The 26,431-nt window shown below is 37.2% G+C and overlaps 1 protein-coding gene across 1 annotated transcript in view; it reads right to left on the minus strand.

The window, feature by feature from the left end:
- Nucleotides 1-26,431, minus strand: part of TSHZ2 (teashirt zinc finger homeobox 2) — a 296,013-nt gene that overhangs the window by 114,446 nt on the left and 155,136 nt on the right. The window contains exon 2 of the mRNA XM_006129419.5: nt 3,523-6,583. Coding sequence (XP_006129481.3) covers nt 3,531-6,583 — 3,053 coding nt within the window. The 3' untranslated portion in view covers nt 3,523-3,530. The remainder of the gene's footprint in view (nt 1-3,522; nt 6,584-26,431) is intronic.

Raw genomic sequence — 26,431 nt, forward strand, 5'->3', positions numbered from 1 at the left:
GCGTATTTACATACCAGGGTGTTTGGAAAAGAAATCTCCTCCCCAACCAGCCAGGTTAAAATCTATAACGAATAATTAAAAAAAAACCCCTTTTAAATAAGATCATATAGCTCCTCTAATAGTAACCAGTTTGTAACCTCTGTCGCCATCTAAATTTAAAACAAGAGATGTGTATTTATGTACACATACTTGCACACGCACCCTTCTTGGAGAAAAAAAAGCATATATTTTAATTGTAGCTGAAGAATTAAGCAGTGTTATTTTAAAGTTTTAAATCCCTCATGTACAAATTCGAAGCAACATTCCCTGATGTACATGGGCTTTCAAATGAAGAACAAACATTTTCAGCTTTAAAATTAAAAGACAATAATGATATATGATTTTTATAAAGTAAAAGTAATGCTACATTATATTACTGAGCCATGTCAATCTGGAGATTTAAAAAAAAAAGAAAAGAAATGAATATACAGCAAATATATACATGCATTTATCACAAATTATTGAAACAGCCTCACTGATGTCTTAAAAAAACCCACACACACGTAATGTAGGAATGATTTTTCTGGTAGCAATGATCTGTCTGGCAATTGATTTGTTTATATTTTTAAAATGCTATTTACTCTATTTTCTAAATAAGAATTTAAATATCAACTTTCATTTTCAATAGGGGTGATATTTTATATCTTTCTGTAGAAATTCTTTCCATTTTACTTGCATTTTAGTTACTTATATTTTATCTTTGCTTTTGATGCAACATTTAGGCAACCAATGAATATATGTATGATTTTAAGTGTCTCAGATTTATATTTATTTTTTCCTGAACATTTTGCACTTTTAAATTACTGTGCATATTAAATATGTGAATTTCTACTGGCATATTCCTTAAACAGTACAATATGTTCTATAGTTAGGAGACATTGAACTTTGAAAATTCTTGTAATGTATTTAGATTTTCTTGCAGAGATCAGGGGGAAAAGTCATATGAATAAACTCCAGGCATGACATATTTTAGCATGGTCAGAAGAACTTAGGCAAGCTTAGAGCTAAAAAACTGTAATAGAATCTATTCAATGCCATCCAAAATACCCCATCATTTCACACAATTTGTCCTATCATGCATACCAACTAAAATTATAGTTCCAGATAACAGTCCTATCTCCCTGTCAGTGCACTTTAAATATATGCCTTTGAAGGTACTGCTTGCATGCTGATATAAATTAGAAATATCTGGGTATGTTGGGGTATTAAAAGACTAAAGTGACAGCGCTTTGGGTTTCGTCCATACATCACCTCGGTAATGCCAAAAATTTGTTGTTTTGGGGTGTTGTTACTCAGAACCCAGGAAGAACAGCGATGTGCATACAAAGTTGGATGTTTAACTATAACAGTGCATTTAAAGACCTAAATCTGAAACATCTGTCAGGTATTAAGCCACAAAGATGCCAGAAATAACTGCTATATTCATATATTTGGCAGATCGCTTTTCTTTGATAGTACTCAAATTGCTGGTTTGCCCTCACATCTCTAGTATAGAAACTGCAAATGTCAAAGTATTTATAGATGCTAACAGGTGGGGGGAAAAGTCTGGTTTACTTCCTTCCTCCAGCCTCTTTTCATTTTGGCTAATACATTGAATTTTGAATTGTTATAAAAGCATAAGGTGGAAAATCAGTTATTATCAGATAAACAAAGAACATTTATTTATACCTTTGTTTTATACTTAGTGCTAGTATTGGGTGAACAAGACAAAAAAAAAACATTAACATTAAGTAAAATGTTTAAAATAATTAATTCACTTTGACAGCGCTCATACCCCTTTTGCATTTTGTTTTCAAAAGACTGAGCTTTGTTATATAAAATGTTAAGAAAGTGTAAATTTAACTCTGAGCAAAGAACCAGCACAAGACCTATACAAGATTTGAGAGTCATTACGGTGATGGTTATGCAGTATTGTAATAGCTCTGCATAGCACCTATCCCAAAATTACCCTTTGATTGCTGGTTTAAATGATAGCTTCTTTAATGGGACTCAGGTGATACATAGGGCTTGTCTGGGGAAATCTTAAAGTTGTATGAACGTTTGTAGCAAGCAAATTTTAAATCCACTTATTATAAGTGTATCTATTCCCAGAGCACATGCATCCTTAAGAAGTCAGAAAATAGCCACAATAGTACCATATGAAGTATGCGACAAGTCACAAATAACACTACTTGAATTTTGAATGAACATTATCAGACCATAATGTAAACATTAAAAAAAATACTCATCAAGGAAATTCAAATAATCAATACATTGGATGAAATTTTAACTGGCTTATTGATATTCTGCAAGGAAAAAAAAGGGGCGTATGGGTGTGTGTAAATTTACTAAAGAAATCATTCGTTGAGAAATATTCACACAAAGCCCTCTTGGCTACAAATCCTTCAGAACTGAAAACATGTATTTGGACTTGCAGTTGATGCGCTTCCTATTAATTTAAATCAAGAAATGTCAGATTTAGGAGTTAAATAAACATTGTAAACATTGGCTGAGATTACATTCTCAGTGATACACCTTTTTCAACAGAGAAAACAACAGCCCAAACAATATCCAGAAAGTTGTCTTCTTGTGAAAAGCTAAGCTTATGATAAAAACTATTGATTCTCTCATTTAAGAAGCTAACAACTTACTTTGCCATTGAGCTACACCCAAAACTTTCACTGAAGTCAAACAGGGGAAGGGGGTACTGTACTTACTGACCATTGGGTTCCCCTCTGATACTATGAGACAATGTGTAAATATGATACATTTAAGAATAGGGAAAAGAATAGAGATGCAAAAGGAGGGAAGGTTACTCAAAACAACTCAAAGGAGGCCACTGGTATAAGTGGTATGGAATGCAATTAAAAGGACTGTGCAGTACAACACTGTTCATCTAAGTGTTAGAGGAGGAATAACCAAGATTTTAGATAATGAAAAGCATTTTCAATGTCATTACTAGACTGCAGGGGATACGAGCCTTTTGGGAGAATGGACTGTTTTGGAGAATTGTAATTCTGCTTATCAGGATTATATTGTCTTTTTTCTCTCCTCCCCAAAAATATTTGATGCTAAATTAGTAATTGAGAGGAAAGGGATAAATAATTCCTTGGAATTATGAAGGAGAATGCAGAAAAAAGGCATCCATTAGTGGAAACACATCGAAAGCAGAAGAGTAGTCATTTATTTTCTCTGCTCCACATTAACCTACATAAAAGGTGGACTAAAAATAATTCTTAGAAACAGGAAAATGGGAGATGTGAAAAATGGGGAAAGAGTTTTGTTAAAAATATTTTAAAGAAGCAACTTTTCACTTCAGGTCATGATAGTGATCCATTTACAAGCTTTGTTCTTCAATTCAATGTAAAATGGACTAGGTATCTACACTGATCAAGCAGCAGCATATTTTCAATTCTATAATATTTTTAAGAAAGCACAAACACTTTATGAAATTTCTTTACAATTATTAAATTAAGACACACTATGGAGCAGATGCATGCATACCTTAAAAGTTATTCTTCATCCACTTCTGCTACAAACTGTGAATGGTGCTCTGGAGACTTGCTGTGTGTTTTGCTTAGGTGAAGTTTTACTGCATGTTTGCTTGCAAATGTCCGACAGCACAACTTACATTTGAACTTAGAGTCTGTATCCTCTTCCCCAGCTATCGTTTCAGGTGATCTTTGAACTGAAACTCTGGAGATTTCTTGTTCTACCTTGGTTTGCTGTTCCACAGCCAGTCTGTTCATATCTTTCATTTGGAAACCTAGATGGGATTCTAAGTGGCTAATATAAGTAGAAGGGGTTCTAAACTGAGATGCACAGTCACTGCAATAAAAGATTGGATGTCCTTTGTCCATGTTTTTCAAAAACTTTGTTCCTCCAGTTTTCCTAAGTTGGTACTTGACGTTTGCTAACCAATGGCTGATGGTGGTCATTGACAATCCAGTAAATTTAGAAATCTGCATGCGTTCTTGAGGGCCTAGGTCTGATAGTAAATATTTACCTTCTGATGTTTGGAAAAGGCTGGAGGCAAACTGAGCTTGCAAAATCAGGAGATGCTGAGGGTTCCAGTTTGATTGCCTGCCCTTCCTTTTATGCAGAGTGGAGACTTCTGTTGAGACATCCTCAAAACGGCGGACATCCATTTCCAATTTCATCGATGGGATCCTAGAAGATACAGCAGGTTTTGGTGTAGTAGCTTTGGGAAGAACTTTGACCATGTCAGCAATGTCAGACAGAGCATGCTTCTGAGGTGGGGAAGTACAAGATTGTGCTTGAGCTGACTCGGCTTTCTTGCTTTTAGATTTGGTCAAATCTATAGGTTGATCATTGTTTTCAAACAAATAACGCCTGGAGACGCTTGCAGGCTTTGGTGGAGTTGGAGCCGGAGCTAAAACTGGATTCTCCATGGTATTTAAGTTAGATTTGTGGAATATAGAAATTGTGCTCGAGCTGGGGCTGGAGTTGGACTGGGGCCGTAAAGGCTCAGTGGCTTTGCCCAAGTGATTGTTCAATACAGACTGCAGGGCACTAAGTGGATTCACACAAGGCAAGTCAGAAGAATGGTTTGTGGTAACACAACCATTGCTGAGAGAAGTTGCTATTGACTCCTTGGGTTTTGCTTTTTCTTTCTCACCATCTTCTTTTGGATTGTCCTCCTCCTTCAAGGGACATGGATCTGTCTTTTTTGGCTCTACAGAAGCCTCAGATTTGGGGAGAGATTCCCCTTCACTTTGACAGAGTAAGGTAGTTTCTGCTTGGATGCCCTCTTTAGTGTAATCCTTTTGTACAACTTCTTTGTCATCAATTTCCTTCTTCACTCGAGTGCACTGAGCCACGTTTGCTGAGCTGGGAATCAGAGGCATAACTTTCCATTTTGGAGCAATGGGTCTCAACTTATTGGTAATTGTGGGCCTCATTTGCAGTACTTGGGAACCCACTGGTAAGGAAGGCTTTGCTCCTTCTGAGAGTTGATAGGCTGCATGGATACTAGGATACGCACTCCAGCTAGGAGCCCCATTTTGAGCTTTATTGATGGCTGTGGTGACAGTGTTTTCCAAAGACTTTAAAATATCTCCTCCACCTTTTGAACCATCTTCTAAATCTTCCTCCCTAAGATACTGGTATTTCATTGTAGGATCCAATGGTTTCTGAAGTGTATCTTCATAGTCTTCTGTTTTTACCACTTTCTCATCTTTGTTTGAATCATCAGGTTTGTCTTTTTTACTTTCCTTCTTTATCTCTGACACAGGAGTGATGCTATCTGAAGATACATTGCTGGATGGTTTTGAAACCTGGGTGTCATTGGCTGGTGCCTCAGACAGTGACTGCATTTTCTCCACAGCCAAAGGATCTAATACAAGTTGTTTTCCTTTCTTTGAAGCTGAGCTTGTGACTTTCAAGAAATGACCCGTAACCATCATATGAGTGGTGAGTTGCTGCAAGGTGTCATGTGAACTTCCACATTCCATACACTTCAAAATCTGGGATTTACACGCCTCAAACTGCCATGTGTAGCTGGCTCCATTTTGATAGCCATAGCGGTTGTTAGATGACAACTGCAAGTTTGCATTCTTCTGAGAAGAAAACGTATCTGCGAAAGATCCTGTTGTGGAATCTGGGGAACAAGGTCTGTTAACATCAAACACACGTTTCTTTGCTGGAGTGACCATTTTTGAAGAAATGGTAGGTACCGGCTCCTTCAAAGGCACTTTTTGGTAATGTTTTGTTTTTATCATATGAACACTCAGATCTTGAAGAGAATCAAAAGAGTCACCACAGAACATGCACTTTAAAACTTTTTGTGCATCTTCCTTGTCCATGTCCTGAAAGGCCCTTTTTCGGGGCTTTGAGTAGCTAGTAGGTCTGTGCTTGTCTTTTTTACGGTTGTCATCTTGGTAATGACCGGTTTCATTCATATGGACTGTTAGCTCTACCAAGGTGTCATAGGCAGCACTGCATTGCCTGCATCTAAACCTGCTAGCACCCGTGAATACAGTTCCACACATTTTGCTGCTTTGTCTGTAGAGCTGGACTGAACTGAAAAGGTTTGGTTTGGTGACTGGTCTGGAAGGTAAACTCTGTTGTAAGCTTTTTGACAATGCATCTTGGTGCCAATCAAAGTCACTTTTGTTACCTCCATTTCTATTGTCACAGCCCCTTCTCTCAGAGTTAGACAACTTAAGACCTAGTCCTAAGCCTGTCCAATAAGAGTCTGACAGTATGTTAGCATAGACTGCTGTCATTTTATCCATGCAATTATGTGCTTCATTCTGAGGTTTGGGGCGGGCATTGGTTTTCAGATCCTGCACCTCTCTACAGCAAATGCTTTTAGTATCTGCCACCGGGTCACTAGCATCACTTAAGAGGGAATCATTTTCTGCATCTTGGTTTGATGTATGACTTACTGGAGAATTCTGGTAGCTAAAGCTTCCTTTTTGCTCAGGACCCACTTCGTGTTCTTCATCTGTGCCAGTGTCATTGCTGCCGTGAAGTTGAGCGGTTGAATTACTGTCATCATCATCTTCTTCCTCCTCCTTTATGTCTTCCTCTTGGACGTAACCTGAAATGTAACATCAATATATGAAATAACATGTTAATAACACTGCAGTGTGATTTCGCTAGTTTCACTATGTATTCTTCCTACTGGACTTTATTGTAATCTACAACTTTATTGTCTGTTAGTGCTGGAAAGGGGAAAAAATCAAATGGTGTCTTTTTGTGATGCTTGCTGCTGTTTATTGGATGATCATAATTTTTTATAACTGCCAGAGATTCTGAGTTAATAATTTTCCTGTTGTAAGAGTCTCTCATTCTAACTGTCCTGTAATGGGACAGTTAGAAAATTCATATGTGAGAAGTTTAAGTTCATACTAAAATTTTCAAGTCTATGAATTTGTTATTAGACCCAAGGGAAAAAGAGACAGAAAAAGAGAAAGAATAGTAAGGAACAGAAGAAAAGTAACTATGCTAATCTTTCTGGTTCATAGAATTATCTAGGAACAGAAATCTTTTGCCATTGCACCACTTAAAAAAAAAGCATTACAGAATGTAATTGATATTCCAAACCACTACACTTGAAACCTTTAAGAGGTTCAACTGAAACCTCTGTTTGTAAATGCCCTGTGCTCCATCAATGCAAATTATACTTTGATAAAAGAAATATTCTAGGGCTGAGGCATAAGAAGCTATGAAAGGTTATAGCTGAGATAGACTGATATTAACTATAAAACGAAAAAGTAAAGCAAATTCCAAGTAGTTTTATTTGACAAACGTACTATTTTAATTAATACAAAAATTAATTAAGGAATTCAGTTATTTTTTCTCATAGCACTAAATCAGGAGCGCACTGAAGTAAATGGAACTAAGCTGGTATGTTATTGATATAAGGGAAGGGTGAAACCCAGTTTCCACTGGTCAATGACAAAACGTGCCTTGACTCAGTAGGATTTCATTCTTGGACTCCAGTGGGAAGGGAGTGCAAGAGGAAAGGAATACTGCAAATAATTTTCCATGAATAATCACCCTAAATTTGAAATTAATCTGCTCTGGCACTGATCATAAACCTGTTGTTTAAGTGAACATTCAAACAACCAACTTTCATTGATACAAACATTTATGCAAATCAGTCTTTAAATTCACAGGCACACGTCTTCATGCACAAAATGCCTTTATGCTCATTCAATCAGGAAGCACAAACAATGTGGCCAACGGAAATGATTTGTTAGACTCATGGTATTTGATATTTTTCTTAACGATTAACTCATTGGAGTTATATTTTTTAAAACCTAATGAGTTTTAAACCAATCTCAGGGCTTTAAAGGGGCCGTGCCCGTGACTTTTGAACACCTGACACTGGCATTACTGCATAAGTGATACTACTTTGATCGATCAATAGAGCTAGTCAGAAAATTTGGAAACATTTCAGATAATGATAAAAATAGACAAAACTTCCTGTAAACTCTTTTTCAGAAATTTCAACTTAATTCAATTTTTCCAATGTGCTAATCCAATCAAAGCTGAACAACATAGATGAGATTCAGAATCACTCGTTGAATATCTTACAGTAACAATGAAACGTTTGCAATCAATCCGTGGAGGAAAAACATTTAAAAAACCCAGTTTTCTAAATAAACCTGAATTACAAGTAATCTACTTGTGGATATTCCGTGAATATAAAAAGAGACTAAATTCACTGGATACATTCTTTGTTGCAAATTATTCACTAAATTCTAGGACAGATATTTATTACATCATTCTTATAGCTTTCTTTGGCTCATTGTTGCACAGAGATGTGATATTAGAGAACTTTTCAAATGGCAATAAAGATAGCAACAGTAGCTATGAATGTGTGCCATGTATAATGTGATAAAACAACACTACTACATATTGTATTGATAATACTGTGCATGTAAATGGGTGTTTTCAACTAAGGATTACAAAACGCCTGTCAAATGTTAAATAAGCAAGGCTCTCAATGTCTTTGTGAGGAATAGTATATATTATAATCCCATTTGCAGATAGGTAGACTGAGGTACAGGCACATTAAGTAACTTATTCAGGAATAGACAGGAAATGAAAGGCAGATCTGGGCTTTGAATCAGGTGTTCCAAGTCCTAGCCCCATTCTCTAGTAACTAGATGATGTTTGCCATGACCTCCCTTATGAGTGTATGCAGAGAAGCGAGCGTTACTACGCATCATGAATAGCATCCTTGTTAAACAAACAGCATGAACTGATGAGCAGGGCTGACATTGTTCTTGTGGTGTCAGAGATACTGTATAGTTTAGGTAGCAACATTGGACTCCTGCCAACATGTATCACAGTGCCATGCATATTGTAATGAGCAAACAAAAATAAAGAGTGAAGTGAATGAAATAGTCAGAAGAAAGGCACTTAACCACTGAGTTCACAAATCCAGGTTGGTGTTGAGTTGATCCCCTGTTTTTATATCAATCAGTTGAATACCATTAACCACCTTTTTGTGAAAAAAGGAACTTTTTCTTTGGAAGGTAAGTATTGTAATTTCTCTTTTACAATATTCTCTGCCCTTCTAAATAGATTGACTAGGAGTAGCAAAAGTACCAGACACCAGCACATCCTGCACAATACAGATAAAATTTGCTGCTTCATTAGGCATTGACATGTTTATTATAAACTTTATAGAAGAATAACTCCTGCTGAGAGTCCTCTTTTTTCCTTTTCCTTTGTTTGTCTGCATAATACATAGTCCAATGAAAACAATATGGTAGACTTATGGGAAGGCACAATCAAAAATTCACAAAAGCATCACTCAAGTCCAGGATTCTGGGCGGTTTTAAAAACACATCTTAGTCCCCTACATTTACAACATTACATTGGCTTAAATTATTTCATTTGGTGTGGGAATTTTGTGTAGACAGTGAAGGCTTCTTGAAAGCAGGCAGTCTGGGTGTATAATGGGTGCATGTATCCATCTACCAATGATTATTATGGTAAGGTTTCTTCACATGTAAAGCTTTGTATAACTGGTAGAAAGCAGATTATTTATTTAAATGCTTATTTAACAGAAACAACAGTCACAATGTTTTAGATAGATATTTTGATTGTGTTTCTACCATATTAACTCAAGTGGACTTCACTAAACACATTTTACAATTATTTTACATATATAATTTATCGCACACATGGTTTTGATGTCCATGTAGTAAACTTCAGAACCATGTGATATACCATATGTACCAGGAGTTGTGGCTTCACCTTCACTCTTCTCAATATTCCTTCTTTCCTGGATTTATGCTACTTTTCTAAACTTCTAAGAAGTTCAAACAGCTGCCTTTTTGTTGCCTGCTAGATAAACTTTTCTTTTCTCCCCTGATTAAACCACTACCAAGTTAAATAGTCACATCAGTGGTGTAAAATGGGCAACTGTAGGGTTAAAGTCCACTATCTTGCAGCCGAGAATAAAACCAGAAACATATTTATAGTTGCAGGTGGCTCCTGGCTTCCCATGTGAAAATGTAGCAGCTATATTTAAATCCTGGTAGATATTAAAATATTAGATCTTTTAAAAAAAATGACACTGTAATGGGTAAAAAAGTTGGTTTAGGTTATTGTGAGAAATTTCTAAACTTTTATTACTCTAATTTTTCCTTCTCCATTTGAGTCCTATATGTTGGATTCATGGTAATGAAAGCAGCCTGGCTAAAACCGGTTTAGAAAACAGTACTGTCTTTTGTTTGTTTGATTTTGGGTTCTTTAGATTTATGGTATTTATTTAGAAGTAGAGTAATTATTCCAGAATAAAGGCACTTTTGTTCCAAAGCAGTGTCCACATGGGGGAGTTATACAGGCGCAGATCAAGTGGAATAATTTTCTCATTTAAATTAGCCTTCAATCTAGTATAATTTAGGCACTTTCTCTTCTGGATGGACCCTGGAAGTACAGAGGCTTTGTGAAAATCATGACAAGAATTTGGGCTGAGAGAGAAAGAGGGAAGAAAAGAAAAATGGCCTTTTTTCATTCTGCAAATAAAATAAAATGGTTTGGCATTTTAGCTTTCACCTTTGGGTGGGTATTTGTGTGAGGCTGTCTAAGCAGGTTTGTCCATCTCTATTTGTAAACTGATACGCTTAAGGTCATCAAATATACTTCATATGTAGTGTCATATAACCACTTTCAATGTAGATGCTAGCATCATACAAAGAACCAATATTTAAAAAAGGACACTCTTAGTGAAAAAATTAATGTGCATGACTATGACCCCCAAACTCCTCATATAATTATCTTGAAACTTTAGCCCTTATAGTACAGCCAACTCTAGACCAAATTTACACTTAGAATATGTCTACATTACAGAGACAATTGAAGCTGCCGCTGTTGATCTTCCAGGGTTCAAATCAGTGGTCTAGAGAAAACATGCTAATTCGAAGTAAGAGATTTACTTCAATGCTGGTAGCCCTGCTTCCACGAGAAGTAAGGGAAGTCAAAGGGAGAGTATTCCTTTTTCACTTTCCTGCAGTGTGGACAGCATCAAAAGAGAAGTTAAGGTACTTCAACTTCAGCTACGCAATTAACATAGCTGAAGTTGTAATCTTAATTAGACCGTATCCCGTAGTGTAGACACACCCCTTAGTTAATTTTGTTGAATTTAAGTCCCTCGCACCTACTCACTAAGGGTATGTCTACACTTGCCCCCTAGTTCGGACTAGGGAGGCAAATGAAGCATATCGAAGTTGCTAATGAAGCGCGGGATTTAAATATCCTGCACTTGATTAGCATATTCGTGGCCGGTCACCATTTTAAAATGCTGGTAGCCCGAATTAACTCGCCACATGTAGACACGGTAGTCTGATCCAAAATCCTTTCCTCGAATTAACTGTTACTCCTGTTACAATGGCGATTGGCCGTGAATATGCTAATCAAGCGCGGGATATTTAAATCCCACGCTTCATTAGCAACTTCAGTATGGTTCATCTGCCTCCCTAGTCCGAACTAGGGGGCAAGTGTAGACATACCCTAACATGTAATTTGTATCACATTATACATCACTTCTGAACTTGGACCAGTAAGGTTTGAACATCTATATCTATATCTATATCTATATCTATATCTATATCTATATCTATATCTATATCTATATCTATATAGATCTGAATCTAGATCTATATAGATAGCTATAGCTATATAGATATATATTTAAATTTTAGTGTATTTTTACCATTAAATTCTCTACCAGAGAATGCTATTTTCAATCGAATTTGCTCTTTTTCCACATACAGAAACATTTCTTAAAATATATACATGTTTCTTTCCAAGACTGGAAAATTTATTTTTTGCCAAGAAAAGGGACAGTGAATCATTGTCCAGAACAATGTTGTTAATCCACCTAAAACCCATACACCATCTGTACTTTTTCATACATATATTCCAATTTCACTTGAAATAACATCATTAGTACAGAGATCTTACAGTACTATAAGGTGATCTTGTTTCCTTCTTGTCTGGCTTGAACTCAAACATCTTTTCATTTTGGCAACAGCGGTTTCTTTCTCTGAAATATTTCATGCAGATAATGGATAATGACCACTTCTCATTGCTTTTTCTCAAAAATGTCTAACTACATTAGCTATCCAAAGACAAATCCTAACCTGGCTCTTTTTCTAAGTTCATGGCTGCAGATTCATCCCAGTTTGCAAAACAACTGAAAAGATAAATTGGCACTGGCAGAAAGCCCCATCTTTACTGGATAAACCCGCAGTAAAACCCTTTTGGAATTTAATAGGATTGAAATCAATGGGGCTGTACAGAAATGTAATTAAATTCTTTAGAAATAACTCAAAAGTGTATGGAATTTGTGATCTGATAGAGAGTGATACAGTTGGGGAGGGGGCTGTATAGATTATTATATACAATTCTATAGCAGGGGTGGAAGTCATAAATGTCATAAAATGATCAGAAAACTTATAGAATGAAAATGGATGTGCTAGAGAAAGGTTTTTCTCCTTTTCTATATGGGGAGTGATAGCCCTTTGCCTGTAACAGAATCGTAAGAACTGGGAATGGAAAAGACCTCCAAAATGATCTAATCCAACCTCCTTGATAGTGCAGGATTGTTGCCTATAGTCATTTACTTGAGAATCCTGTGAAGAGGTTTTGCACGTTCTCAGAATCTTGAGGAAATGCTGAATGAAATGGCTCTGCCCTGAGGGATAAGCAAACTAGGCTGGGTAGGAGGGATTTGATATAGTGTTCTACCATAAACGATATTTACCAGTAATTCTCCCACTCAGTTTTAAATGGTTCAATGGTGGGGTTTCTTTCATCTCTCTTGTGATGCTATTTCATAGTCTAAAAAACCTCACAATCATAATTTCCTAATATTCCACTTTCATTTGCATAATTGCATTCCATCCAATGACTTTCCTCTGTTCCCAGCACATGGAAATTATATTGTTATCTCACATAGGGATTGTGGGAGGAACTTATCCTCAGCCCCTTCCATTCAAATATAGTAATAATCTGGTAATGAGTCAAGATGAGGACCTTATCACTTCACAGGAGAAAAAGCAATAGGGGATAGAGGAGCTAGGAAACTCCCCAAGATCCATTTCAGTTTCCACTGAATGCTCACCTCCGGAGAGAGCTTTGGGGTGCAGGGAAGAAGCAGATGATCTGACTTCCAAACCCTGCAGAGTGCAGATCAGGGGCACTTTGTGCTGCAGTGTGCCAGCCCCTCTTGAAATGGCATTTGCCATGAATGAGTTTTAAGGTGACAAGGCAACTTCTTTGAAGCATAACTGTCATTGGCACATGGTGATGAAATGAAACAATTTTGGATGTTGATTCTCTGTTCAAAAAAATAAAGTTTTGTTATAAGCTTTACTACAAGGATCCTATTCCTGGATGCTCCTGTTGTTTTCAGTAGGGCTTTCAGTGGGATGAGGAATGTAGCATCATACCCCCTGTGAATGCCACCGAACATAGTCATGAGTCCATCACATAGGTTAGAAGTGTATATGCTGTGAATTGGGTTCCAACCGAAACCCTTAAACCCTCAGCAAAAGCGAACAATGAAATAAGGAAACAATAACAAAAGGACAGCTGAAAAGAAAGTAAAGAAGAACTAGTGCTTTCCATTAAAACAGGAAGTTCAATAGCCATAATGGGGAACCGAGGCATAATAGAGTTCGCTCCTAAATAATTTTCTCGAGGGAATAGGTCAATCTTGTTTTCATAATCAGCTGTCACCAAGTAGGAGAAAGAGTAATCTAAATCACACCAACCCTGTTGTAGGATCAGTCGCTCTGACTTGATGAATTTCCAGATACCAGCTATGTTTCCAGAAGTGTTTGTAACTGTGCTTAGGGTCAGCTCCTCAGTTTGCATGGATGAAGGCCTTCGCCATTAACACAATGATTTACAATAGGTTAAGAACACTTTTTTTTTCTAAAACTCTGGAATTTACCAATCTTTTTGTTTAAATCAGCTGAAGGTATTTGATATTCCTGAGTGAATACTTCCCTCCGTGCATGTGTGAATTCTAAACAAGCAGGTAGTTGTGAGTGTTCAGAATTTTGTCTTCACAATCATTTGTGAGTGCAAACCAGATTCCTGATACCCAGTAGCTGAAATAAACTGAAAAATTGGCCTGTTCTGTTACCACTGAAATTAATGGAGTTCTGGCATTGACTTCAACGACAGTTGGATCAAAGCCAATTTTTATATGCATATCAGGTAGTTAGATATCTCTATGATTTGTATGCAGAAAATAATGGGTGAAAATGTGGAGGCCATTTTGGAAATTATGCTTGGTCCTAAATGAAAGGACTATATTGTAATAAATTTGGACTCATACCCAGGTATCATAAATGAATGAGTATGGCAACATGAACAGATTTAACTTAGAAAATTTAAAGCTGAAACCTCCTGTTCTCATTGCCTTTCTTTACTTGGCCTATTAACTTCCTGACCAGTGTTTCCTCTAATCTTTTCCATCCATGTGCAGAATAATTTTTATCTGCCCCAAGGCATGTGAGAATGTGCACCACCAACAGAAATACAAAACCTAGTTTGGGTGCTCTGCAAATCAGCTGGGTGGCATTTGAATTTCTCCTGAGTGGCCACACTTGCTCTCAGCTTACAGGGAACACTGCTCCTGACTTATTGTTTTTATTATAACTGCAAGGTGGTTTTGTAGATTTACAGAGGAGCACATTTTTAATCAAATTTTCAAATCATGCTTTTTTCTTGTTTCTGTTGTTGTTCTTTTTCTTCCCTCTCAAATACTAATCTAATTTTTTTAAGTGATACAAGCTACCAATCAGAATCCCCAAAATCTATAGCTATATAAATTGAAATTGTAATGAATCCTACCAGTGTATTGCTAACACTTTGGTTCATTTGATATGAACTTTGTTTTTTTAAAGTACCACATGGTAAGGCTTTGAAACTTCAGTTTGTAAAAAAAAATCTGTAACAGGCTTGCAGCCTTTGAAGTCACTACTGATATAGCTCTGAACAGATCCATTCAAGTTCAACTAACATCAGACAAATGTTTAGTGTATCAGAGGAAGCCACAAAAGCAAGGATTTCATCAATATTTCACAACAGCCTCAGGGAAACTGTAGATTGCAATGCTGTAGGGCAGCTAATGGAATTACACACAAGGGTTTTGTACATTTAAAATAAGCAGCTACTAAAAAAATTACCCTTCAGTTTGATAGAAACTGTATAAAACTGCAGATGGGAAACAATTAAATAGCTACCAACATTTATCCATGTCAGCCTGATAGGTCACTTAATAACAGGTATTTCTTTTTCTCTTTTTTTTCTTACGGGTAAGGCAATAATAAAGATTAACATTTATGAAAAGTAACATAAAATATAGTACATCCAAATGAATAATTAAAGATGCTTCTAAAGAATTTGTTTGCTATTGTATGGCCATGAAGGCTGCTCTCCACTAATGAAATACATTTATATTAAATTCAATTACAAATAGAGAGAAGCTGAAAGTGATGTTTATGAACACGAGTGTGTTTTGAGCTTTAAAAAACCCCACAACTTTGAATCATTTTTACTGAATTCATGGTTTACCACATACATAGAATAAATGTTATCTACTGCAACTTGCTTCAAATGACTTGGATATTGTGTTAGAATATTTACAGGGATAAACCTGAAGTCTACAAAATTATGTCCAATAATCCAGTGTCAGATCAGCAATTTCCCTGATCGGAGTCAAGATTTCTGCATATGAAAGCATCTGTATACTCTAAAATTAGATCCATACTATCACATCCCTATGCATTACTATATTCAGCTTGGAAAAAAACCCAACAAAACCTGACAGTCTACACACCTTTTTTTAAGTGATTAGATATGGTCCTCTGCTGTGGCAAATTGCTATTTCTGTCATTAGCTAATGCTTGTGATGTGCTTTGAACATGTAAAGCACTATTTAAAAGCTAACAATTATTTTTTTATTATATTTTTTAAAAGTCTGACCACTTCTCTCTTGTTCAGAGCAGACTGACTAGCCTAAGAATGGTGATGAACCCAATGGAATGAAAAAGAATTTAGGCTCTGATTCAAGAAAGCACTTAAGGATGTGCTGTTTGTTCCTGTTCAGGACATTCCCTTAATTGACTGTATGTCTTAATATAGAGATTAAGGAACAGATATATTTGATTACAATAACAATTAATAATTCAAATTTTAGCTGCAGTAGCATGTGTTCAGCAACAGTGACATAGTTAAATGACTTTGAATTTAACAGAAAGGATATATTGTTAGTATTTGGGGCTAAGAGACAATATTCTTGGCTGTGCCACTGACTTCCTGTGTGGCCTTGAGCAAGACCCCAATGCTCATTGAAGTCTGTGAGTATCTTTTCCAATAGGAATTGGACCAACCCCTTAACTCTCTTGGTCCCTATTTCCCCACCTGTAAAATGGGACAATTATGCTTAGTGAATAGCTCCCTGCAATGTTGTAAGGATTTATTAGCTAATGTTTGTACGGAATGCTGAAAATCTACAGTGCTATATGAGTGTTCAACTTTATGATCTGGTGACAATAAAGGCAGAATGTCTATACATGTCATAGGGCACACAATATAACATTTAAACCCCTCACTATAAATTGATGATTACAACCTCTTATTATTTTGTTCCCACTTTTTAAGAAAAACCACTAACATAGCTTTATCAATAGCTGGTTACATTTGTCTGAAGGGTATTGGGCCCTTTGATTTTTGCTTTGGGTAGCTAGCTAAGTAGCAGCCCCAATGAGATCTGCTTTAAACAACAGCTGCCGTTAACTGTTTAAAGTCATAAATCTGGACTGGTTAACCATAGTTGGGTGAATTGAGACTGTAAAATCCCTTTGCTTTAAAATCTCTTTAGACAAAATATAGGAGTTGAAAACGAGGGATCCAGTCAATTGACATCCCTTTGTCTTGTGTGCACATGTGTTTTGTTTTGTTCAAACCAGCCTAGCACACCATATGAAAGTGTTCCACTTTCAATGCCAGTCCAGAGTCTGAGTATAAAAGGGATGTTGGTGAGCAATGTCAGAACTTCAAATGTATCTCCTTTTTTTTTTTCTTTTCAGGAACATATGGTGGGAAATGGTGGTCCAAACAAGTAATCTATTTAATTCATAATAAGTATTATTGTCAGCAAATGCTGACTTTTGACCACTAGACTTCTGTGTACTCAGAGCCATCTAACCATCAACCATAACCCTGAAAGCACTAAGCCAGCATGAAAGTCATTACCCTGGCCAGTGTCTTACTTCAACTGTCTTCTCAGATATGTAAGCAGTAAGCAGTTGCCAGAGATTGATATGATACTTTGTGAGTAATCTGAATGAACTATAACTCTAACCTAGTAAAGTATTATAATTTTAAATGTGTCTAGAAAATAATTGAAATCTGGTTTAGCTTCATCATAATGCACGGTGCTGGGTATATTTAACAGCTGACTAGTTTAGCACGAATATTGCTTTACAAATGAGGGCATATTGTTTTTAAGAAACAGTATTGCTTTCAAACGTGTTTAGGAAGAAAAGCAAGAGATTATGAGTACACTTTTAACCTTTCTGTCTCTTTCTATCTCTGTTTACTATGGTGATTTAGGTACTCAGTCTTGTTTGAAGGCAAACATAGAAGGTGCTGGCATTTAGAAGAGCCCCTGTAATGAGCAACTGGCAGTCAGATTCTTTCTTATTATTACTCTGTCACAAAATCTCTGTTCTACATCACTCCATCTTTGCAACACTGGCCAGAGATGAGAAAGGTCAAAACATCTCCCTCAAAACATACAGTCTATACATGAACTGTGTCATTCCCTGAGTCACATACAATAGTCAGAATTCAATCCGCAGTATAGAAAAAAGCCATGTAGGAGAGGCTCGTAAGAAGTTTCCTTACAGTGTCAGCCTTCCCATCCTCTGTGTTTGTGTGTTCTAATACAGAGCTGAAACAATTGAATCATTTTACTCCTCACTTACCCACCCTGCCACCCACCCATAGAATTAACTTGTTACTCAGTTTTCTCTCCTAGATAGAACTAATGCTCCAAGGACCCAATCCTGTATAGGAATGATTGCCTCTGCCAGGATATTGAGTTTGTTCCTTTCCCACAAGAGTCAGTGAATGTTAGAACAGCTCAGCACCTTGCAAGTGCAGGCTCACCAAATAGGCTCAGCTCATATTTGTTTAAATCCCAAGGTCTAGATTGCATTGCCTGGAAGTCAATGGATAGTTCGATTGCATCGCACCGCAGCAAGGTGATCAGAATCAGGCCAAGTTTCACTGCAGTGTTAAAACTTTCTTCAGCTAGTACTAAATCAGGTCCCTCTCAAAACTCTTCTCCCTTTCCATCCCCCCTCCTAAAAGTGTGTTCAAAGTGTTTGTTAATTTAAAATATTATAAAGCAGAAGATTTAGCCAGAGTTACTCAGGTTCTTAACTCAATACAAATTTTTAAAAATGTACTTGTACTTATTTAAATCATTGCTCTGGAGTGGGCTGGGGATGAGGGGTCAATATGCAGACTGCCCCAGAAAGAGAGGATTCCCCCAGCCCTCTCTCATCACAGCAGTTTGGGGCCAGGTGAAAAGTGCTTCTCCAGCAGGCACAGCTTGGGGTCAGGTGAAAAGCTGCAGCTCCAACAGGCACAGCCAAGGGAGGGGTGCATGTCCCCTGCCTGGGACAGGCCCAGGTTTTTCTGCCTCCTGGGCTCCCCAGTCAGAGTGAGGAATGGAGCAAACTGCGCACTGGTTTGTGTTACTTTCTGCCAGCAAACATGAAGGCCAGCATGGAGCATATTAATAATTAGCAATACTAGGATGCATATGATTGATTTTGCTTCATAAGAAACACAGGCAAAACAAATTGACCCTTGCCAAATGGGAAAGCATCCAGCTGTTTGGGGAAACAGATATGATTTCCAAGCATCTAAGGTATTATTAAAAATAATGAGAGTTTTTTAAAAAACTGAATGATTTGTTAAATAAAAATATTAGGCCGTATCCTTTGAAATGCATGAAGGAGGCATACAGAGCCAGGGGGTCAAGACAAAAGTCATTTCAAATCCAAATCACGGGCAGTCTCAGGATTGTGCTCCTGTCCTGTCCTAAACTGGGTGCCGAGATTCATCATATGGGGTAACATAAAAAGCAAGAGACTGCAGCTGCAGCGGCTCCGTTTTTTCCTGCATCTCAGCAAGAAACAACAACTATGAGTTATGAGGAAAAAAAAATCCAATAATCAGAAAGGTCATTTAATGACAGAGACAACTTCTTCAGTACAGATATCATCATGTAACCACTGCTGGGTCGGAAGATGTTAGAACATTGCTGAGTGCAAAGATGCTATATATTTCAGTCATAATAACTGGAGTTAAAGCTTGCAGGAATCCACAAAGTGGCCCAATGGGTCAAAAATGCAGACTCTAAAACACTGGATAAAAGTGCAGAAAGATTTTTACATCCCAGCACTGAGAGAAAATAATATTTGTATAAACCTAGTTCAGTATCCCTCAGACTTTAGCTAATCCTCAAACATTCAAGAGCATACTAGGGCTTTAGACATGGAAAAGTAAAGCAGCAGAGGGCATCTCACTTCCACCAAATAACTACAGAGCTTCTGAAAGACCAAATCCAGTTATTACCACTATGGGCCACTAGACAAACGCAAATATAAACAGGCTATTTAGAGTTTAAAAAGGAAAAGAATTGTGAGATTTCCTGGGCTGTTTAATCTTTGTGATTAAAATAAAATAAAATAGCAGGGTGGAATCTAGAGCTCGAGAAAGATCACTATGAATTTTCAAACATTATTAAAAATACATCATAAACAGAACCTCTCCAGCTCGATTCCAGGCTCTGTCTCTTCCATTTCATTGCCCTCCATTCAACAACATGAAATTGTGACTCTGAATTGCAAACACTGCACTTCTGAAGAGTAGCAACCATACCTAGGATGTTTATTAAGGCATCATTATACATCTGTGTGGCATCATTTATATCCTGTGGAAGAGACGATGCCAGGTCAAGATCAACAGTTTGAGCAGACAATTCATCAGATTGGAGCAGGTGGCAGGGGCGGTATAAGAAATCACTCAAAAAGGAGCACAAACTGAAATGGATGGAAGTGTAAAAGTAATAAGAAAGTGATCAGTGAAACTGCAAACAACAGAAGATAAATCAAAGGAAGCACACTGCAGAGGAGAAAAAAGACCAAGAGGGTTTCCTTTGACATGGAAAAGGCCTTAAGCAAGTTAGTGTAGAAAAATCTTTCACCAATGAATCCTTGTTGAAATTAGCAGGGGAAACTGAAATTCCATCATATTGTGAAATTCAAAGAAGAATCTATAACAAGCACCAATCTAAATTCTAAAAGTTCTGATGAAAACATGGCTAGAAAGCATTTTAGAGAATAAGACATTGGGCCAGATTTGGCATAGTACAATTACACCCACTTCGCTGCTTAGTCTGATGTTGAATTTCTCATCAGCTATGCAGAAAAATCCCACTCGCCTATTCACAATCAAATTATTTATTCCTAAATAATTGCCATACGGTATCTGGAGCAATGGCTATGCTACAAATGCCAGCCTCTAGATTTAAAGGCATGTTTCTGACTTCAGTGGGAGCACCACACCATTAAAAATCCGCACAACTTTGAAAATGCATTGGATAGTGGGTCTGCAAATTGTCCCAGATGACTCATTAAGTGGAGAAAATCCTTCAGAATTTTACTAAGTAAAATTGATTTTGAGGTTATGAAATTAAAACACATATTTTTCACAGACCAGCGGCCAACACCATCCCATTAACGCCTGCCTGGAGACTTCTGATTAACCCACTGCATTCAAAAGCAAACAGAACATATTTATGGTAATGAAAAGATACAATTCTAACATGTATTAATTAACGTGACTAAAACTTAGTGCAGTCAATGTAAGTTGTAGCATTAACTAGTAGCCCAAAAGGGTTTCTTTTGATTAGCTAACAAGTTAAAACAACAGCTTGCTGTCTGTACTCTAGCATGTGATAGCTAAAACATGGTCAGTCCATATTTTTCTAGTATAAATATGTCCTTTGAGATCTGTATATACAAAGGGATATTATTTCTCCTCATTTTATTAGATGGTTTACTTTGTATATTTGGCAGTGCCTTGTATGTCATCACTTGCATTATTTAAGGATGTGTCTTTCACCAAAAAATTTGAGGGGGGCGGGGGAAAGCATTTTAAAAAAACAAACAAACAAAGATGACTTGAGACAGGTGTAGTACCTGTAACGTTTTTTAGTTAATTTAGTATAAATGACTACATTTTAAGCAGAAATCTCACCAAAGCAAAAGAAGCCACTTTAAAACATTCACAGAAAAAAAGGAGCACTAGGAAAAACCTGCTGTTTTTGTTGTCCTTTCTTCAAAACACATTTTGCTTAAAAGAAATGTATCTCTTGGCCAACCTACTCTCACTACCCACCACTTTAATATCTCTGGCCTATCAGATTAGCCCAGAGGTAGAGTTCCCAAACAACTAAGCAAAGTATCCCATATCAACAAGGCTTCCTCAAACCTCTTTCCTCTATCCAATATAAATATTTCTAGAATTCTAGTTCAACAAGCCACAAAATGGCTTGAACCAAGGCCTAATGAATCAATGCATACATCCACATACTGACAGATGGCAAAGGAACCACTCCCTGCTATAGAGGTGATGTCAGAAAAAGTAACAAGGCTGCTAAAACATTGCAGGGTCAACTTCACTGGACCAACCATCAGGGGCTTTTAAGTCTCAAGGGCCCATGGGTCAAAATAAGAATGCACCATTTCCTGACCCGAAAATTACCTTGCTTTTACTTGAGTCTCACCTGTAATCATTTTTCTTGTGTTAACTGCTTCTTAACTTTTCTATTTGCCTTCAGCCAAATTCATCTCTGATGCAATTCCTCTGAAATAAATAGAATTAACCAGGGAAAATTTGGCTCATTACTTCATTTTTCTTGGCTTCCTCTATATTCTTTCTTACCAGTAACAGTCCCCTTTCTCCAGTTTTATTTTGCATAGCCTTCTAAACTCTGTGCTCTAGAGGTATAGATAGGCTACCAGTTATTTCTTATATTTAGGAATGGATCTGTTACTATAATAAATCCTTGCTTTTCTTTGCAAATACAGATTTTCAATTCACCAGACTTATTCCATATGCCCCTCGTATTTGCTCAGAAGACGTTTAGTTCTCTGTTTCTCTATCTTGCTTTCTCTTATAATTTACACCTTTCACATTGATTGATGGAGGCACTGGTTCAAACTTCTAAGATGAGTTGCACACCGTGGTAAATTTAGGGCAGGTTTACTTATAGGGACAAGTTGATCTAAGTTATGCAATTTAAATTAGGTTTGTTGCATAGTTCAAACCGATGTAGCTACTTACTGCAGAGTCCACACCATGAAGTGTTAACAGAAGAAACTTTCCTGTTGACTCCCTTTACTCATCTCATTCTGGTGGAGTACAGGAGAACAATTGGCATTGACAGGAGAATGATTGGTGTAGTTGACAGGAGCATGATCAGCAGTTGATTTAGTGGGTCTTCAGTAGACCCACTAAATTAATCCCTAGTGGATTGATCATGAAAGCAACAATCCACCTCATAATGGAGACATGCTCCCAGAATAACTCTAGCAATGAGTTAGTCTAGATTTATTCTGCTTCAGTGAGAACTGAATGTGACCTATTATTTCAGAATTGAGACAGCACCTTCTAAGTCTTTTCCCTACATTATCATTAACATAACAAAATGATCAGACGATTTGCCATATTAACCACACACCTGTTCATATGTGACTGATAAACACTCCTATCCATGAGGTTCTTTCTCCCTCTTACTTCATGCCCCCAAAATTCTTCCTCACCCATAAATTATCTCAGCTAAAAATACCCCAACTCTCTGAACTATATCAACTGATCAAAGACAGTTTCACCTCTGAGATACTACCTGTCTTCCCTTCCTATGCAAACAATCACATTTTGATTTTTGCTCCTTGACATTGGATAAAAATGCTGGTGTTATAGGAAACAGCCAATTAAAGGTCAAAAATTCAAGTGTTTTTCTGTTCAACCCTGTATAAATCTGTCGCTGTCAGAAAGAGGCAATCATGCCTGCAAATGCACTTTATGGGTCTGAGAGGATCTGTGTCTCAACTTAAACTCTGTAACATTTAAATATCAAAAACTTTGTTTTCTAACAAGGGAAGTATTGAGTGGGGAGAAATGAATTATATGCTTGATGTATACTGAAGGCTGGGAAAATTAAGGCCATTTCCCATGGTGAAAATGCAGTGATTTCAGTTTGTGAGAGTAAATTAAACCTTTGGGAGAATTTGTCTTCCATTAAATTGAACAGCTAAACAGCACTGAAGATTTTAATGTCACCACCACCAAACCCCAAAGGTTACAGAAAGAAAAAGAAAACAGTTTCCTTGTTTGGAAGTTCTCTGTCTCTCTATATAGGCAAAATAAAACTTATAAGTATATGCCGAGAATCAGAAAACTCTTTAAAGATCATAATTCCATTTCTATACCATATGCTATTAATGTCTGTCAACACTGTTTAGCCAGCAACTGCTGACAGAACCATATTTGCTATCTAAATAGATCATAAATAAATCAGTAATGAACTCCTTTAGTAAAGCTTCCGCAGTGATTGGAAATACAGATCGAGTAAACAAACTCCGCAGATTGCACTTTGCAGCTAGAAGTATATACAACTGTTTAATGTCAACGACAAAGTCACTCACACCTCTCTTTCTGGCAAGATGTGAGGTGGGTAAAGGAAGATCATGAGAATGGCAAAAGTGTTTAATCAGTTGTAGGAAATGTACCCATCATCATTCATCATATTAGTTCCTTTTCTTATTGTTTAGTTTTTTACTATATGAAAATCCCAGAACAGGGACTTCCAGAAGGTAGAGTGATATGAAATGTTTTCCGCAAAGCCAAACTACAAGACAATAGCCTGGTTTCAGGGATCATTACATGCTCAAGATTCAGATGATCATCAAAACCTTTGTTGAAGTTCAAGAGCATTTCAGACAAGCTTCAGACCCACATGTAGTGACCATGTGGTGTGCTGGGTCTTAGCAAAGAAGAGACAGGATTTTGTTATAATAAACATGCATCTTTCTGAGGCTGTTGGACAGGGAAAAACTTGGTGTTCTCACTGTGATCTTTAGCTTTCAGACTGTGCTGCCTAGTGTCACCATACCTGTTCTCTTTAAGTCTTGGCCTGAAACAGTCATGGATTGGATTGCTGACTGCACCACGAGCTGATTAAGTGCAGAGTTTCCTACTGGTTTTGGGGCTGAAGCAGGCAAGGCAGTTCCAAGTTTCACTGTGAGATGTGGAATTAACTCAAATCTCGAGCTCAAAGTACAGCACAGGATGAACTAACACATGACGATGAAACTGGAAGAAAATATTTAAGGTTCCTGCCAATGTGAGGCTGACAAATTTGGCAAAGGCCTAACAGCAATTCTGTTTGGTAAGATGCAAATGGAAGTGGAATTAATACTGTAAGGTGGGAATACTAGGAGCAATGGTAAAAGTCATATTGGCATATTAGTCAGATTTAAAAAATCTGCCAGTGTGTTTTACTTATAATTAAATAAGCACTTTTAGCGCGTCTAGCTCTTATCTGGACACAGGTTTTTAAAAAGTGACTATATGACAGCTTGCTGTAATTAGACACCATAGCTTTATATCAGAGTCTTAATTAAGAGCTTGGAGAGATGGCAGCCTGTAATTCATTTACAGTATATTTTAACTGCAGAGATTTTTGGTCCCAGTGGGACGAAAGAAGCACTAGTGTATAATGACACAGGGGATAGACAAATATTTAGAAAAGAGAATGTCTCTCACACGAGGACAATCAAACTTATAAAAACCATAATCATTAACGGGTGGGTTTTGTAGTGAAGTGGTTATCACATTTGCTTAACATGCAAAAAAGCCCTAGTTCAAAACCAAGCAGAAAAATTTTTGCTTTCATTTGTAGTTTCTTTTTAATAGGTAGCAGATTTAAAACAAACAAAAGAAAGTATTTTTTTACACAACACAGAGTTTACCAGTGGAACTCCTTGTCAGAGGATGTTGTGACCACCAGGATTTTAACAGGGTTCAAAAAGAACTAGACAAATTCATGGAGATAAGGTCCATCAATGGCTATTAGCCAGGATGGGCAGGGATGGTATCCCTAGCCTGTGTTTGCCAGAAGCTGGGAATCGGCAACAGGGAATGGATCCCTTGATGGTTACCTGTTATGTTCATTCCCTCTGGGGCACGTGGCAATGGCCATCATTATGCAAGTTGCTCCTGATGTTTCCTCTTAATCTCTTCAGATGAATAACCATTTATTTCTCACTCGTATAATGGAGGCTTTATAATATAAAGAGAAAAACTTTCTTTCAAAGTCCTTTTTGCTGACCAAATTCACAGAGAAGTGGCAGGTGTGATCTTTTCTAGTAGGAATTAGCTCTTTATACAAAGCACAGCACAGGCAACACTGCCTACTTGTTATGCCCAACCAGCAGGGCACCCTATCTGCACTCAGCACAATAAAATAGAATAAATCATTTTGAATGAATACATTAATCTTTGGGCTCTGCAGTTCTCAGTCACCTGGAGTTAGGTGACTAGATACTAAATACTGAGCTAGGGAGGGGCAATCTGGGGAAGGGGCAAGATCTGATCTCCTAATCAGTCAAGATATAAATTCAGATTATGAGTATTTTAAGACTAAGGTTCATGCAAAGGATTGTACTGCAAGACACGGTTCCCTCTGGTGTCATTTGTTTCTGTGACAAGCTGCAGAGATTGCTGGAACAGAAGAAGTCCCAAGCTCCTAAATACCATCTCAAGCAGAGTTCATGTTAAAAAAAAAAAAAAAAAAAAAAAAGAGAGAGAGAGAGAGAGAAGCCTCACAGCCTGGGTGATAAACATTCATATTTTACAGCCTTTCAGTTTATTTACAGATATATCTTTTTTCTCAAGTATATTCATTGTTTGTATTGGCTTGCCTAGGCAAAACAAAGCTATGCATCATTCAGGAACAAAATTGCCATCACACCACTTAGAATCTGAATTCCAAAATATATTTTTCATTAATAACCAATTTTGGACACTTTAAAATATATATAATAATTATGAACAATATTAATTGATAATCACCCCCCATTATTTAGTGCCTATCTTCCTGGCTTTGTGTTCAGGCAGGATGCAGAATTTGTCTTGATAAGAGAAAGCTAATCTGAGCTGGGAATTGTGACCCAGGCTGGCGGGGAGACATATGAACAGGCAATCAGCCAACTGGCTAAAGCTGTCTCTGACCCTCCAGATGGGGAAACTAGGCTCAGTG

The sequence above is a fragment of the Pelodiscus sinensis genome, chromosome 17 (genome assembly GCF_052426305.1).
Source record: "Pelodiscus sinensis isolate ZL-2025 chromosome 17, ASM5242630v1, whole genome shotgun sequence".
NCBI lineage: Eukaryota > Metazoa > Chordata > Testudines > Trionychidae > Pelodiscus > Pelodiscus sinensis.